This window comes from Mesoplodon bidens, assembly GCF_964165515.1.
Source record: "Mesoplodon bidens genome assembly, chromosome: 1".
NCBI lineage: Eukaryota > Metazoa > Chordata > Mammalia > Artiodactyla > Ziphiidae > Mesoplodon > Mesoplodon bidens.
Window position 1 is genome coordinate 76,674,587 of NC_138176.1, and position 17,305 is coordinate 76,691,891.

The 17,305-nt window shown below is 40.3% G+C and overlaps 1 protein-coding gene across 1 annotated transcript in view; it reads left to right on the forward strand.

Moving 5' to 3' along the window:
* The window catches only part of MCUB (mitochondrial calcium uniporter dominant negative subunit beta), a 91,060-nt gene that overhangs the window by 60,528 nt on the left and 13,227 nt on the right, over nt 1–17,305 (forward strand). Inside the window, 3 exon segments of the mRNA XM_081225625.1 lie at nt 9,770–9,845; nt 10,369–10,539; nt 14,554–14,658. Of these exon segments, the coding sequence (XP_081081751.1) occupies nt 9,770–9,845; nt 10,369–10,539; nt 14,554–14,658 (352 nt within the window).

Below are 17,305 nucleotides of genomic sequence, written 5' to 3' on the forward strand. Positions count from 1 at the left end.
AGAGGATTTTTAGGGCAGTGAAGCTACTCCCTGTGATACTACGATGGTGGATGTGTCAAAACCCATAGAATGTACAACACTAAGAGTGAACCCTAATATAAACTATTAACTTTGGGTGATAAAGGTGTTCAATGTAGATTCATGAATTGTAACAGATGTACCACTCTGGTGCTGGATGAAAGGCCAGGAGTATATGAGAACTCTGTACTCTCTGCTCAATTGTACTGTTCTAAAGCTGAGCTAAAAAAAAGGCGGTGGGGGGAGAGGCATGCTGGATTAGCCCCACAGGCTCTCGTTTACCAACTCCAGTTCTCCAGTGACTTCCTATTATATCGGTGTTCAGTTAAGTGATAAGTGAGCAATAAATACATTTGAATGGAAAAAAGATGGGAAGTAATAGTATGTAGCTCATGCGGTTTCTATAAAGATTAAATAAGACACTGCATGTAAAACGTTTAGTTATACAAAATGGGGGAGAAGAGCATCCTAAACACAGAACAGCGTGTTATGCCCCTGAGATTTGAGAAACTTGTCATGTTCTAGGAATCGAGGGATGACAGTAGGATCAGAGTAAGGAAAGCCAGGAAGAAGGGGGGAATGAGATGAGATTGGCAAGACAAGCAGTGTCTAGGTCATGTAGCATCTCATTGGCTGTGATAAGCTTTTATTCTGTTGAAGTGTGAAGGGGAATCCATTGAATAATTTTAAGCAGAGGAATGTGGTGATACTATTTACATCTTAAGAAGATCACTTTTTTTTTTTTTTTTTTTTTTTTTTGCGGTGCGTGGGCCTCTCACTGTTGTGGCCTCTCCCGTTGCGGAGCACAGGCTCCGGACGCGCAGGCTCAGCGGTCATGGCTCACGGGCCCAGCCGCTCCGCGGCATGTGGGGTCTTCCCGGACCGGGGCACGAACCCGCGTCCCCTGCATCGGCAGGCGGACTCTCAACCACTGCGCCACCAGGGAAGCCCAAGAAGATCACTTTTGATGCGTTGAGGAGGGTAGCATGGAGGAGAGCAAGGGTAGAAGCAAATAAACAAGTTTGGAAACTGCTGCAGTAGATAATGGTGGCCTGGACTGGAGCATTAACAATAAAAATGGAGAGAAATGGATGAACTATGTAGGTAGAATGGATGGGTGGATGGAATTGATGGACTCAAGAATGACTCCTGGCTTTGACTCCTGGCTTCAACAGCCAGGGAGGTGATGGGTCAGTTATTACAGGGAAAGATGAACCAGAGGAATGGGTTTCAGGGGGAAATCAAGAGTTTCGTTCTGGATAAATTCACTTTCAGATGTATGTGATTATGTGACGGGAGGTATTAGTCAAGTATTGGATGTCCTAGTCTGGACCTCAGGAGGGGTCTGGCTATGTGGTTGAGGGGCTGGAGATAGAAGCCTGTTGGTAGTATGTTGGTTTTTTTTTTTTAATTGAGGTATAGTTGTTGTACAATATTATATAAGTTTCAGGTGTACAACATAGTGATTCAAAATTTTTAAAGGTTATACTCTGGTTATAGTTATTATCAAATATTGGCTATATTCCCTGTGCTGTACAACACATCTTTGTAACTTATTTTATACATAATAGTTTGTACATCTTAAGATAGGTTGTTACCCCTGTCTTGCCTGCCCCACCCCCGTTGGTAGTTTGTTTGACTGAATGGGAACCTTAAACTTGTACGGTGCTGTAAGTCTCAATAAAACTGGAAGAAAAACAGTTTTTTAAAGAGTGAATGGATGTTGAAGATGAACCAGTGTAGACAAAATGAAAAGTTTGGCCAAGGAGAACATACAAATGGGCCAGAAGCTGGAGGGATATGTGGTTGTTAGAAGGTTTGGAACTTTTTAAAGATGAGAGATATTATAGCATATTTGCTGATTGTATTGAACCTGTAGAGTGTGAGAGGCAGTGATTAAGAGGGAGTTAGGATTCTGAGAAAGCTTTGCCAGGTATAAGATGGAGAACACCTGAGGAGGGATTGACCTTTGAAAAGGAAGGTCACGTGACTGCAGTAGGAGGGAAGGAAGCAATGGTGGGAACGGATGGAATTCTGTAGGTTTTATGGTGGGAAGATGAGAGCACTAAGTGTAAGAGTTGGCCACACAGGGTGGGTACACTGGGCAGGGCTTTCCAGGCAGGGATGGGAATAAGTGTGAAGGAAAGGAAGCATAAACAGTGTGCCATATTCGAGAAACGGCAATACGCTCTGCATATCTGAAATAGAGGGTTGGGAGGGGGCCGGTGCTGGTCATGATAAGGGGAGGCGGGATAAGCGGACAAGAATCGGTTTGTGGAAAGCTTTCTTTGGAGTTGTTTCCCTTTGCAGTAGAGAACAAATAGAGGTTTTTAAATCTAGAAATAGTTTGACTTTATGTAATTTTAGAAAATTGGAGTAGGTCTTAATCTGGAATGGATTGGTGGGAGAGGCCAGTTAGGAAGCTGTTACAGTGATCTGGGTGAGATGATGAGGATCTGAACTAGGGCAGTGGAGGTGGGGACAGACGGGAGAGGATGGGTTTGAGAGCACTGATCCAAAAAAAGAAAAAAAAAATTGATTACAGTGTAAAAAAGCATGTTAGTTTTAAAATCTATTTATAAATGCAGCTTTTTAGAAACAAAAGAGCTCTTTGTGTTTGGTTGTACACACCTGGAAAATTCCTTAGGTTTCTGTGTACAGGTGAATTCAAATGTTCATAAAAAAAAAAAAAGAAGTAGAACCAGTAGGCCTTAGTGACAGTTCAGTTGTAACTACTGGTCTACCAGCTATTTTATGGAATATTAGTTGCTTAGGATAACTCTCTAGTTATCTACGCCTCTAGTCTAATGACTAGTAATTAATGGTGTGAGTCCATCAAGGAGGAGATCAGGTCCATGGAGAAACAACAAAGAGCTTTGTTCAGGAGGTACTGAGCTTGAGGTACCTGTGGCTGTCCCAGTGAAGATGTCTGGTAAGCCTGTCTGAGGATGAGCCTGTTCTATTCTTTTCCCTTTTCTACCACTGTAGAAACTGTACTTTGAATGGTTTCCTTTAAGTGTTTAGTATACACATACTCAATTATAACTTTCCTAACAAAGTCTTAGGTTTTTCACCATCTTTGCCCTCCTCTGAACGTGACGAGGGTCTTCACATGTTCTAAGAATCCACTGAATATAGCATGCCAAATCTTGTTTAGCTTTCCACTCATTTTAACACAAAAAATGGTTTAAAATTTCTTACAATAAGTAGTTTATTTACCAACATATTTTACAGCTTTGGCTTTGTATTAGTTTCCTAGGGCTTCCATAACAAGAGTTCCTCAGATTCAGTAGCTTAAACAACAGATTTATTTTCTCACAATTCTGGAAGCCAGAAGTCCGAGGTAAAGGTGTTGGCAGGGTTGGTTTCTTCTGAGGCCTCTCTCCTTGGCTTGTGGACGGCTGCCTTCTCATTGTGTCCTCACAGGGTTTTCCTCTGTGTGCTCACGTGTCTGTGTCCAAATCTCCTCTTTTTATAAGGACAACAGTCACATTGGATTAGGGCCCACACTCATGACCTCATTTTAACTTAATTACCTCCTTAAAATACAGTCACATTCTGAGGTCTTGGGGATTAGGACTCCAACATATGAATTTGGTGGGGAGTTGGGGACACAACTCAGCCTGTAACTGTGTTCTCCTGCATCTGGGTTTAGTTCCCTTATCTCTAGGAGGTTCCTTAGCAAAGATGTGTGGGAAAGAAACTATGATCTCTGTACATCTGAAAATCTCTTCATTTCCTTTAACCTTAAGTAATGTTCCTAAATATAATGTTTTAGGTTGATAGTTATTTTCCCTTAGCACCTTGAAGATATTCATACATTCATTTACCATGTGTTTATTGAGCCCCTATAGTATGTCAGGTACTATACTTTTCCAGGCACTGGAACTACAGTAGTCAGCCAGAGAGTATGCTCTCTAGAGGGACAAAATGAAATAGCATTTGTACAGTTGTATGAGGATAAGTTTTCATTTCTCTTGAGTAAACAGCTAGGAGTGGTATTGCTGTGTCACATAGAAGTGTGTGTTTAACTTTATAAGAAACTGCTAAAGGTTTTCCAGAATGGTTGTACCATTTTACATTCTTGCCAGCAGTATGAGATTGATTGCTTTTTAAAGGTATAAAGTTTCTGTATCTTTCTGTGTTGTACCTGGGTGAAATATTGTCTAATTCACTAGTTTTCTTTTCTATTGACTTTATCTAATCTAGAATTTATTTAGTTCATTAAAGCTGGGTTTTTTACATGTATATAGATTTTCTCCATTTTTGCCTTAGAAATCCCTAATTAGTTGATCCAAGTTACTAATTTTTGTTTTATATCTACCAGTTTAGTATCATAATTTTTTACTGATATTCTGGAGGTTAATTCTCCTTTTTATCTCTTTGAAGACTCTAAATATAATTTGTGTTAAAGTCAGTTTTGGATGACTCTCTTATTTTTATTTTCCCTAAGTGGAATTAAGGGAAATCGTCTAAATAAATTTGTTGGTTCCTTCTTAGCATTTAATGTCTCATATAGTAAAATTCTGGATTACAGACTCTAAGTAGGAGTTTATTTTTCATTCTGTACTCACTCCTTTCTGGCTAGTAACTTTATATTGCCTCCAACCGGGCTGTTGTGGCCAGAGTTCAGAATTGGTTCTTAAAGTGCCACCTTAAGGTCCCTGTCCGGGGAGGTTGCTGTGATATTGGTGATATCACAGATCAAGTCATCAGATCACTGGAAAGCTTGGCTTGATCTTGCCATGGGCTACTTTAGTCTGTCCTACCCAAAAAGAGTCAAACTCTTAGTTACTTCTTCTGTTCTGGACTATTAATAGATAATTTTTGGGAAAAGGTAAAAATATGACTCTCATACAGTTATAAGAATGAACATTCATTAAGGAAGTTATTTTACTCTTATGATATGAAGGAAACCAGGCAGTTATAATATCCAGTTAAAAGGAAAAATCAAAACAGCACAAATTTATATGGAGAAAAGAACGTTAAGATGAATGCAGATAGAGATAAAACCAGTGTTTGGGTTAGTGTGGGGTGTCAATTACTGCCAGATTGGACAAAAGTGACATACCTGTCAATTACCTACAGCTCACAAGTAGTTCCAAAATAGCTTCAAACCAGTGAACAGGACTAGAACGTGATAACTTGAAAAAGTGTGCTGTGCACTATGTACAACAGTCCAAGACATGGAGACAACCTGAGTGTCCATCGACAGAGGAGTGGATAAAGATGTGGTACATATATACAGTGGAATATTACTCAGACATTTCTCCAAAGAAGACATACAGATGGCCAAGAGGTACATGAAAAGATGCTTAACATCACTAGTTATTAGAGAAATGCAAGTCAAAACTACAGTGAGATAACACCTCACACCAGTCAGAATGGCCATCATCAAAAAAGCTGCAAACAGTAAATGCTGGAGAGGGCATGGAGAAAAGGGAACCCTCCTACACTGTTGTAATGTAAATTGGTACAGCCACTATGGAGAACAGTATGGAGGTTCCTTAAAAAACTAAAAATAGAGCCAGCATATGATCCAGCAATCCCAGTCTTGGGTATACGTCCGGAGGAAAGCATGATTCGGAAGGATACATGCACTCCAGTGTTCATCGCCACTGTTTACAGCAGCCAAGACATGGAAGCAACCTGAATGTCCACTGACAGATGAGTAGGTACATATATACAATGAAATATTACTCAGCCATTAAAAAGAATGAAATAATGCCATTTGCAGCAAAATGGATGGACCTGGAGATTATCATACTAAGTGAAGTAAGTCAGAGAAAGACAGATATCATAAGATATCGCTTATATGTGGAATCTAATAAAGAAAAGATACAAATGAACTTATCTACAAAACAGAAACAGACTCACAGACTTAGAGAATGAATTATCGAGTTTATCATTACCAGGGGAAGGGGTGAGGAAGGGATAGATTGAGAGTTTGGGATTGACATGTACACACTGCTGTATTTAAAACAAAATGCCTTTCCTGAAAAGAAGAAAGTCTACAAATAACAAATGCTGGAGAGGGTGTGGAGAAAAGGGAGCCCTCCTACACTGGTGGTGGGAATGTAAGTTGGTAAAGCCACTGTGGAGAACAGTATGGAGGTTCCTCAGAAAACTAAAAATAGAATTACCATATGATCCAGCAATCCCACTCCTGGGCATATATCCAGATGAAATTATAATTCAAAAAGATACATGCACCCCTATGTTCATAGCAGCACTATTTACAATAGCCAAGACATGGAAACAACCTAAATGTCCATCAACAGATGAATGGATAAAAAAGATGTGGTACATATGCACAGTGGAATACTACTCAGCCATAAAAAATGAAATAATGCCGTTTGCAGAAACAATGGATTATCATAGAGATTATCATACTAAGTGAAGTAAGTCAGAAAGAGAATGACAAATACCGTATGATATCACTTATATGTGGAATGAACCTATCTGTGAAATAGAAACAGAATCCGGACATAGAGAATAGATTGGTGGTTGCCAAGGGGGAGGGGGTTGGGGGAGGGATGGAGTGGGAGTTTGGGGTTAGCAGATGTGAGGTATTATATATAGAATGGATAAACAACAGGGTCCTACTGTATAGCATAGAGAACTATATTCAATATCCTATGATAAACCATAATAGAAAATGATTTTTTAAAAAAGGAATGTATATATATATATGTATAACTGAATCGCTTTGCTGTACAGCAGAAATTAAAACAACATTGTAAATCAACTAGACTTCAATTTAAAAAGTTGATTAAAAAAAGAAAGATAAAAAAATAAAAACATTGCCACCCCCCAACGCCAACCCAAAAAAAGTGTGCTGTAAACAGTACATCATTTTCCATTGAGACACTTTCCCTGCAGGACCCAGAACCTTAGCAGACTCTCTACTTGCTTGAGCCTTGCTTATCACATTGTTTCTGTCTTGGTTTTGGTACAGGGAGATAGATACATATGTTGTTTCTGAGCATGGAGCAGAGTTGTCACTTAAGTGTTAACTTACACATCTTGAATGTTAATTACATCTTTGTTTTGTTAATAATAATAAAGATATATACTATAAAATATGACATAGCTCTAGAAGCAATCGGATCTTGTTAAGTGGCCCCAACATGTGATCATTATACATCTCCTTTCTGCCTCCCTATTACTTTGAAGCTCAAACAGATCTTCTCGTATTAATGACATTTTCCTTCTTTTAACTATAGTCCTGGCTTCTTTTTCTTTCCTTTCCCTTTCCCTTTCCTTTCTGCCAAACTCGTCCCCTTCTTTTTCTCACAACCCGTTTCTTCCCGAACCCTCTGCCTGTCAAAGATCATGGCAGCTGGTATGTCTTGAAGCTGGGATTCCAGCTTGGTTCTGATGGCAAAGCCTGTGCCCTTTGCACCCGACCATCATGACCCTGCAGGAAGACTTAGGAAATGGCCTTTGAGCTGGGCCTGGAGGGAATGACAGGGTTTGTTAGGCAGAAGTGGATAAAGAAGGCGGCACTTTAATACATCGGTGGCACACAGCTCGTCTGCCTGGGGCCTGAGCTCCTGCTGTAAGAGAACAGTAAGTGATGGAGCTGTGGAGGGGAGGTGGCCTATACTGCTCATGTGAGGTGTGTAGACCATACCTTATACTTGCTTGACGCTTTGTTTCTTTAATTTTTATATCTGCTCTGCAAGATAGATGTTGTTATCCCCACCTAACCCTTCAGAGAACAAAAGCACAGTCCTGTGACTTACCTGTGATCTCCAGCTATTAAGTGGCTAAACTGAGTTTAGAACTCTGGGGTCACTGTTCTTTCTATTTTATATAAACTGTTGAAGTCCCTGGGGTTTTAAGCAGGGTGTGAAGTGATTAGAATTGTATTTAGGAAAACGATGTGATAAAAGAGAAGCCTGAGTCATCTTTTGACCTGATACTGAATATCATTTGAAGGCAGTAACCCTTGTCCCAGCACTAAAATTTAGAGTTCAAGATGATTCTATGCAGAAGATTAGAAATAGTGCCCTGAAGGCCTCAGAGGGTCTGCTAGAACTCAGCTACTCAAAAGGGTGACCTTCACACCTGTAACTTCAGTATAACCCTGGGGCTTATTAAAAATGCAAATTCTCATACCCCTACCTCAGACTTACTAGATCAAAAATCTAGTAAAGGTGGAGTCCAGGAAACTGTGTTTTTAACAAGCCCTGTCTGTTTAGCAGTGGACAGTATTATAGTAGCCACGTGATTCTTAGGTATGCAACAGTTTGAGAAAGCTTTAATATTCTTCCCTGGCCACTCTGCCTTCTTTCAACATTTCCTGGTTGTCAAGTGGTTGCCTCTAAAATGATAATAGTAGTAGAGAAACTTCATCAGCACATTAAATGATAAGTACTTTATGAGCAGGAATTATCATCTTTGGCATCTAGGAATTTGACTTATAAACTGTCTTTAGCATTATATAAACTCTAGCATAAAATTTAACTCAATGTGTAAAGGTGGCAGTGTATGGAAAAAAGTTTGGAAGGATACACACCAAACCACTGTTAAAGAAGAAGTTATTCATGACACTTGTTAAGGAATGTAAGGTAGACTTTATTCAGGGGGACTGATACAGTGGGGTTTTGTAATAGGGGAGAGAGATTGGGCTCATCCCTTTCACAACTGGGAACAGTGGGGATTTATATCCAATGAGCAGAGTTGGAGGGACAGTGGATGGGAATACTAAGAGGATGGAGTAATTCTTTGCTCACCTGACCTAGCAGGATTCTTGTTGAAGACAGACTGGGGTGATCAGATAATACCTGGGGAATGGTGGAGGATGAGGAATTTGATCAGATACTGAGGGTTGGGGGGTTCTGGCTAAACTAACTCGCCAACATTCTTGCTAAAGCTGGCCTCCTGGAGGACATGCACAAGGATGGGGCTTAGTCAGGCTTAGAAGACCCTGACTAAAGTTTGGTTGAGGAGGGAGTCTTTGTCACCACTGCCATGATTATCTAATACAGGGCTTCTCTGGTGGAGCAGTGGTTAACAATCTGCCTGCCAGTGCAGGAGACAGGCGTTTGAGCCCTGGTCTGGGAAGATCCCACATGCCACGGAGCAACTTAAGCCCATGCGCCACAACTACTGAGCCTGCGCTCTAGAGTCCGTGAGCCACAACTACTGAGCCTGTGCGCCTAGAGCCCATGCTCCGCAACAAGAAGCCCGCGCACCGCAACGAAGAGTAGCCCCTGCTCGCCACAACTAGACAAAGCCCGTGCGCAGCGACAAAGACCCAGCACAACCAAAATAAATAAATAAATAAATATTTTTTTTAAAACCCACCAATACAAACCCTAAAAATACATCCCATAGTAAGGTAGCCATTCAGATATTCTAGACCCAGCAGTGCCGTCCAGTAGAACTTTATGTGATGATGGAAATGATCTATTTCTCTGCTAATACTGTAGCTACTAGACCCAGAGCTATAGAGCAGTTGAAATGTGGCAAAGGTGACTGACTGTGAGAAACTGAATTTTTAGTGTTATTTAATTTTAATTGATTTAACTTTAAATGGCTGCATGTGACTAGTGGCTCCCGTATGGGACAACACAGTCAGAAAGGTCTAGTGAGCTTCTCTAAGGGCTTACCTGGGTATGTGGGGGACGCTGAAGTTTTCGTCATGCTTGCCATACAACATTAAAACAGTCTTCAAGTACAGACATTTATTTCAGCTTTCCCACTTTTCCTAAAAGAAAAAAAATCATTTTTTTTCTTACAGGTTTTGTGTGTGAAACTGTGTGGAAATCTGAAATTCTATCAGTCAAATCTTTATAGTACAGTGGTGCCATCTGACGGTAAGTTTTCTTATCACTTCTTTGATTCCCCATGCTAATTTATATCCAGTCTTCCAAATAAAGTGAGAAGTGTGAGTTTTAAGCAAAACAGACTTTTCTTGTATTGCCCCTCCCACCCCCCCTCAGAGTTCAGTTCCTTCCTTTTCTGCTCCCATAAGATCTCTGATGTCTTTTGGCAAACTCCCACTCCAACAATCAAAGGAGTTACATTACAGATGACTTAGAAGCAGTTTCTGCCCTCAATAAATTTTTACCTGGGAAGACTCTAAGCAGATAATTATAATAAAGTGTGATACATGCTTAATAAAATGTTATAGAATGGTGGGGAATATGTAAACTAGAATAATGAAGGCACTGTAGGCATGATGTAAATTATTATAGGCATTCAGAGGGTTATGAATTCTATATTTAGGCATCCCTTCTCGAATTTTTGTAGTTAATAATCTTTTAATAATAATTTAAAAAGTTATTTTTAAAGGAAATTTTATCCATCCTCTATTACCATCTCTTTTTTTCTTAACAGAAATCACAATTAATTATAAATATGGCCTTCCCTTGATAACACTTACTTTGCCATCCAGAAAAGAGCGCTGTCAATTTGCAGTCAAACCAATGTTATCAACAGTTGGTTCATTCCTTCAAGACCTACAAAATGAAGATAAAGGTATCAAAACGGCTGCCATCTTCACAGCAGGTATATATATGTTTTCTTCAACTTTGTCTTTCTCTTCTTCTGAACCTTTGTTTTGGTTCTTTACTTTTCTAGAAAATTGATTCTTTAATTCATTATATAATAAATGGTTGGCAGTTACTGAGTCCTTCACTTTTGAACATGCAGTAATATAAAAAAAATTAACCCTATTGAATAAAAAAGAAATGGAATAAACTTAATGCATGTTTTGGTTACTTATTTCATAAACTTAGCCCCCAGATTTTTCTCTGAGAAAATTTTAATGACACAGTCATTAGTGTCTAATTTTCTGTAAGAAATTTGAATAATTAGAAAATGAAATGCAGCCTCAATGATTGAAATAGCCAGTGAATAACTAAGATACACAAATAGTTCATTAACCTTTGTTATAAAGCAATTATGGTCTAGCGTGTTTTTTGACAAATTAGTTCTCAGGAAAGTATATGTGTGTGTGTGTGTGTGTGTGTGTGTATGTGTGTATATACATATATATATATATATATATATATATATATATATATATATATAGTTTAATACCAGCAGAGGTGGTTAATCACATAGACATTTAAAATTTAGGATATAGCCTTTATGTTTTCATGGTCTGAGGATATAAAAGGAGGTCCTCCTGCCCCTAAAAGAGAACAAAGAATTCTTTACCCCAGTCCAATATACAGAGGCTACTATAAATATAAATAAGTGAATAAATTTTCACTGTTATTTTATTGTAGTATTACATACTTAGAATAAACTTATTTAAAAGTTAATGATTACTATTGCAGTTTTGAAAAGGAAATTAACATTCTTCTTCCCTATCCAAGTTCAGAACCAATTAAGAGGTAGACATGGAAGTTGGAAAAATAGAGATTAAAGAATTTATTTACTCAACAAATATTGAGCACCTAACAAATGTTGACCTGAAACAAAGAGACTGCTAGGTATTTCTCCAGCAAAGATGGATTTATTGCAGATCAGCAGAGAATTGCAATTCAGGGTCTGCAACCATGGTGAGCCACATGTGAGGACTTGCAGGACAAGGGAAGGAGACCTCTTTTATAGAGGAAAAGGAAGTGAATAGGGCTATAGTAAACAAACAGTCCATGGCTTTTCGTTGGCTGAGTCCTTGCTGGGAAAGAAGAGGAGTCTTCTTCCTGTTGGGCTCTGCTGTCCTCACAGGGTGTGAGAGCTCCCCCTTCTGGTCTCTGGACTCTATTTAATTGAGGTTTCTGTGTATTAATTTTTTTATACTAACATATGCCAGGCACTATCCTAGATACTAGAGATAGAGCAAAGAACAACAGAGATTAAAACTCCTGTTCTTAGGGAGCTTACATTTTAAGAGGAGAAAGAAACAAGATAAAGAAATAAAATATATAATATGTTAGATAATTAGTGTTACAGTCAAAAATAAAGCAGAGTGATGGGGGGTGGGAGTTGGGTGTGTTGGTGGGAGGTGCTCACTCAGGTCACATTTGGGTGGAGACCCGGAAGAGATGAGAGAAGATGTAGATGGGAGAAGGGCTCTCCAGGCAGAGGCCCTGAGGTGGGAGCTAACTCCACCCTCAACTGAAAAGGGAGGGAGCTGGGTCCAAGTAGGAGGGGAAGGGCAGGTTAGGGAAAGCCTTGTTGTAGGTTATTGTAAGGACTTTGGATTCAACCAGAAGGGGAGTTTCTTCCTGCTGAAACCAGGATCAGAGAAAGAAGGTTTTAGTCCTGTGACCACAGTGGCCTAATACTTCATCCCTGACTGGACCGACATTCCCCCCCCCACCCCCCAGTCACAGGAACACTGAACCCCCTGGGCCTTCCCTGCAGGTCAGGGCCTGCCTTCCTCAGAGCAGGCAAGTGCAAACCCAGAACTCAGAAGGGCACTGAGCACAGTGCTTGCCTGAAATTAGGTTAAAACATTGATGTGTACCCTGCTTGTTTCTAAAAAATAATTTGAGTAGCTTTGAAACATAAAACACAGAGAAAACCCCTAGAAATCATAGACTAAACGGGCTCTTTGGACTGAGTGAAAACGCTGTGTTGGGGTTCATATCAGTACTTGCCCAAGCATAGGTGAAAAATTCATCACTGTATCGTTACCTCCTTAAAAGTGTTTCACATCAATCTCTTGCTGTTCCTATAATAGCATAAAGGATAATGTAGTACTTCAACTGAGAAATCATACTCAGTTGATTTCTTTTTATAATAATATTTTAAGGAGCAGGTGTGAAGTCATTTAAATGTAAATTTTAAAGTGACACTTGCAAAGTCAGATAAAAGGATTTGGTGTGTTGCTGATCTTTTTAAAAAGAGGCTCTGTGGGTGGAATTTGCCTGCATTTAATTTGGGCTTGAAAAGAGTGTTCTAAGCTTGTCACAGTTTTGCCCACAGTGTGGGCTGAGTTATTTGGCAATTCCTGGGAAGATGATCTCACCCCAGCTGATGAACAGGAACCCAAACAGCCAAATTCTAGGAACAGCCCCAGGTGCAGACTTGACTTGCTGCCTTCTGGAACAAAAGAACTGCTGAGAGCCAGACAGGAGGCAGGCAAACAGGTTCTTCCTGATTTTACTAGCAGTATTACTGTTGTCATGCATATCCGGTTGAATGCAGCCAAGCGATGCCAGGCCAGGCGAAAACATACATCCTGGACTCTATATCACATAATTATATGTAGACCGTTCCGAAAGAAGAATGATAGAGAAGCCCCTACCAGCGCCAGTTTTTTGCTTATTGTTCAGTGAGTTTGAATCTTAACACCTGGGTTACATGAAAGTTCAAAAATATAGCAGCAAAAGCTGGGCTATATAAGAAGCTGTGCAAAGCACGCTGACTCTGACATTCTCCTAGAGATTTTTTTTTTTTTTCTGAACTGTTCCTGGGATATTTGAAATCACAATCTCTCCACCTCTAGGAAATACACTGCACAAGTGCAGATTTATTCCTTTGGTTCAGCTATGTTTGTTGCTCTCCCTGCCACTCCAGCCACTTGCAGTTTTGCCTCTTGTCGTCTTTGCTCGGCTAGAAAGGGAGGGAGCCCTGTGTGGCGGTGGTTGCGGTGCTACCAAGTTTCAGTCAGTGCACATCAGTCCCCCTTAGCGGCTAAAAGTAAGAGAGAGGCGGGCTTCCACAAACGTTCCTGCCAGCGGTTAGGCGTTAGGCTGCAAGCCGCCGAAATGAGCTCTGGCTAAACGGGTGTGTGTCAGCAGGCTCTCTGACTGGAACTGACAGAAAGCCAGGCCCAGAAGAGGGCAGGAGGGTTCCCCTGGCGGCGCAGCGGTTAGGAATCCACCTGCCAATGCAGGGGACGCAGATTCGAGCCCCGGTCCGGGAAGATCCCACATGCCGCGGAGCAACTAAGCCCGTGCGCCACAACTACTGAGCCCGCACTCTAGAGCCCGTAAGCCACAACTACTGAGCCCACGTGCCACAGCTACTGAAGCCCACGCGCCTAGAGTCCGTGCTCCGCAACAAGAGAAGCCATGACAATGAGAAGCCCACGCACCGCAACGAAGAGTAGCCCCCGCTCGCTGCAACTAGAGAAAGCCGGCCTGCAGCAACGAAGACCCAACGCAGCCAAAAATAAATAAATTTTAAAAAAGAAGAAGAAAAAGAAGAAGAAGAGGGCAGGAGCCGAAGAAGGACACAAGTAGAGAGATTAGGCTGGGAACGGCCTGATGGGCTTTGCTGCCGACACCCACAGCCCCTCTGCCGCCACCTGCACTGCTCTGGCCTTGCATGACCGTCTGCAGGTACAGTCTCACGAGGGACGTCAGCCTGGGTCCCAGCGCCGCCGACAAAGTGGGAGACGGGGCGCCTGCCTGTTCTCCTTGGTCCACTGTAATGGGCAGTAGAGCAGCAAGAGAGGATTCCCTCCCGGTGGGAACAGTATCGGGTATGCGAAAGCCCCCACCACGGAACAGACAGATGTCCACTACTGTATTGTAGAGACCTGGATTAGCAAGTGTTTTTCCATATGTTGAAACATGGTTCTTACTATTGTAAAACAAGGACTTATTTTTGCATTTTCAGATGGCAGTGAAATTGCAGCTTCAACCTTGATGGAAATCTTGCTAATGAATGATTTTAGACTTGTCATTAATAAAATCACATACGATGTACAGTGCCCTAAGAAAGGTAAGAAACACGGCTATGCAAGTATCTTAACACTTCCCTTTCGCTGTGGGCCTTTTTCAGGGAGCAGGCTTATCCTAAGAATTTGTTTTAGTTAACCAAATGACCAAGAAGGCTTTGGAGAGCCAATGTTTAAGCTTTTCTAGCAATGGTAGAAATGATTGGTAGAAGTAGTCTGTCAGGGCTTTTAGTCTCATATACTCTTTTTAGACTTTTAAGGCTTCATTTTAGGATCTTGAATGCTTAATCTGACATTACTGGGTTAAGAAGAAGTCGACCTGAAAATCAGGGACTCAAGCGTATACCGTTGTACAGCTCTTAACTTTTATTTTATTTTTAAGTAGGTTTTCTTTTTTCTAGGGCAGTTTCAGGTTCACAGCGTGGTGGAGCAGAGAGCACAGAGTTCCCATGAGCTCCACCCCTTCCCCACAGTCTCCCCCACTATCAAGCGCTGGAGTGAAACATTTTCTGTTGGCTGGGCCAAAACGTTCGGTTTTTTCTGTTCAATGACTCTAGTAGCACTTAGCTGTCTCTCATTAATTCAAAACAATTTTGTTAGATTGTATTGTGACAGCTGTCATATCAGCATGCATTTAAAAAAAGATATCAAAATTGGTGAATTTTAATATGGAAGATGGAAGGAAAAAAGCAACATTTTCAGCATATTATGCTTTATTATTTCAAGAAAGGTAAAAACGCAACTGAAACGCAAAAAAAGATGTGTGCAGTGTATGGAGAAGGTGCTGTGACTGATCGAACGTGTCAAAAGTGGTTTGTGAAGTTTCATGCTGGAGATATCTCTCTGGACAATACTCCATGGTTGGGTAGACCAGTTGAAGTTGATAGCGATCAAATTGAAACAATAATTGAGGACAGTCAACGTTATACCACTCGGGAGATAGCTGACATACTCAAAATATCCAAATCAAGCGCTGAAAATCATCTGCACCATCTTGGTTACGTTAATCGCTTTGATGTTTGGGTTCCACGTAAGTTAAGCGAAAAAAACCTCCTTGACCATATTTCCACATGTGATTCTCCACTGAAACATAATGAAAACGTTCCATTTTTATCTTTTTAAAAAATTTTTTAAATTTAATTTTATTTATTTTTTTATACAGCAGGTTCTTATTAGTTATCCATTTTATACATATTAGTGTATATATGTCAATACCAATCTCCCAATTCATCCCACCACCACCATCCCCCGCCCGGCCACTTCCCCACTTGGTGTCCATACGTTTGTTCTCTAATCTGTGTCTCAATTTCTGCCCTGCAAACCAGTTCATCTGTACCATTTTTCTAGATTCCACATATATGCATTAATATACGATATTTGCTTTTCTCTTTCTGACTTACTTCACTCTGTATGATGGTCTCTAGATTCATCCACGTCTCTACAAATGACCCAATATCATTCCTTTTTATGCTGAGTAATACTCCATTGTATATATGTACCACATCTTCTTTATCCATTCGTCTGTCGATGGGCATTTAGGTTGCTTCCATGACCTGGCTATGGTAAATAGTGCTGCAGTGAACATTGGGGTGCATGTGTCTTTTTGAATTATGGTTTTCTCTGGGTATATGCCCAGTAGTGGGATTGCTGGATCATATGGTAATTCTCTTTTTAGTTTTTTAAGGAATCTCCATACTGTTCTCCATAGTGGCTGTATCAATTTACATTCCCACCAACAGTGCAAGAGGGTTCCCTTTTCTCCACACCCTCTCCAGCATTTGTTGTTTGTAGATTTTCTGGAGATGCCCATTCTAACTGATGTGAGGTGATACCTCATTGTAGTTTTGATTTGCATTTCTCTAATCATTAGTGGTGTTGAGCAGCTTTTCATATGCCTCTTGGCCATCTGTATGTCTTCTTTGGAGAAATGTCTATTTAGGATTCTGCCCATTTTTGTACTGAGTTGTTTGTTTTTTTAATATTGAGCTGCATGAGCTGTTTATATATTTTGGAGATTAATCCTTTGTTCATTGATTCGTTTGCAAATATTTTCTCCCATTCTGTGGGTTGCCTTTTTGTCTTGTTTGTAGTTTCCTTTGCTTTGCAAAAGCTTTTAAGTTTCATTAGGTCCCATTTGTTTATTTTTGTTTTTATTTTCATTACTCTAGGAGGTGGATCAAAAAAGATCTTGCTGTGATTTATGTCAGAGTGTTCTTCCTATGTTTTCCTCTAAGAGTTTTATAGTGTCCGGTCTTACATGTAGGTCTCATCCATTTTGAGTTTATTTTTGTGTATGGTGTTAGGGAGTGTTCTAATTTAATTCTTTTACATGTAGCTGTCCATTTTTTGCAGCACGACTTATTGAAGAGACTGTCTTTTCTCCATTGTAATTCCTTGCCTCCTTTGTCATAGAGTAGTTGACCATAGGTGCGTGGGTTTCTCTCTGGGCTTTCTATCTTGTTCAGTTGATCTGTATTTCTGTTTTTCTGCCAGTACCATATTGTCTTGATTACTGTAGCTTTGTAGTATAGACTGAAGTCAGGGGCTCTGATTCCTCCAGCTCCGTTTTTTTCCCTCAATACTGCTTTGGCTATTTGGGGTCTTTTGTGTCTCCGTAGAAATTTTAAGATTTTTTGTTCTAATGCTGCAAAAAAATTGCCATTGGTAATTTGATAGGGATTGCATTGAATC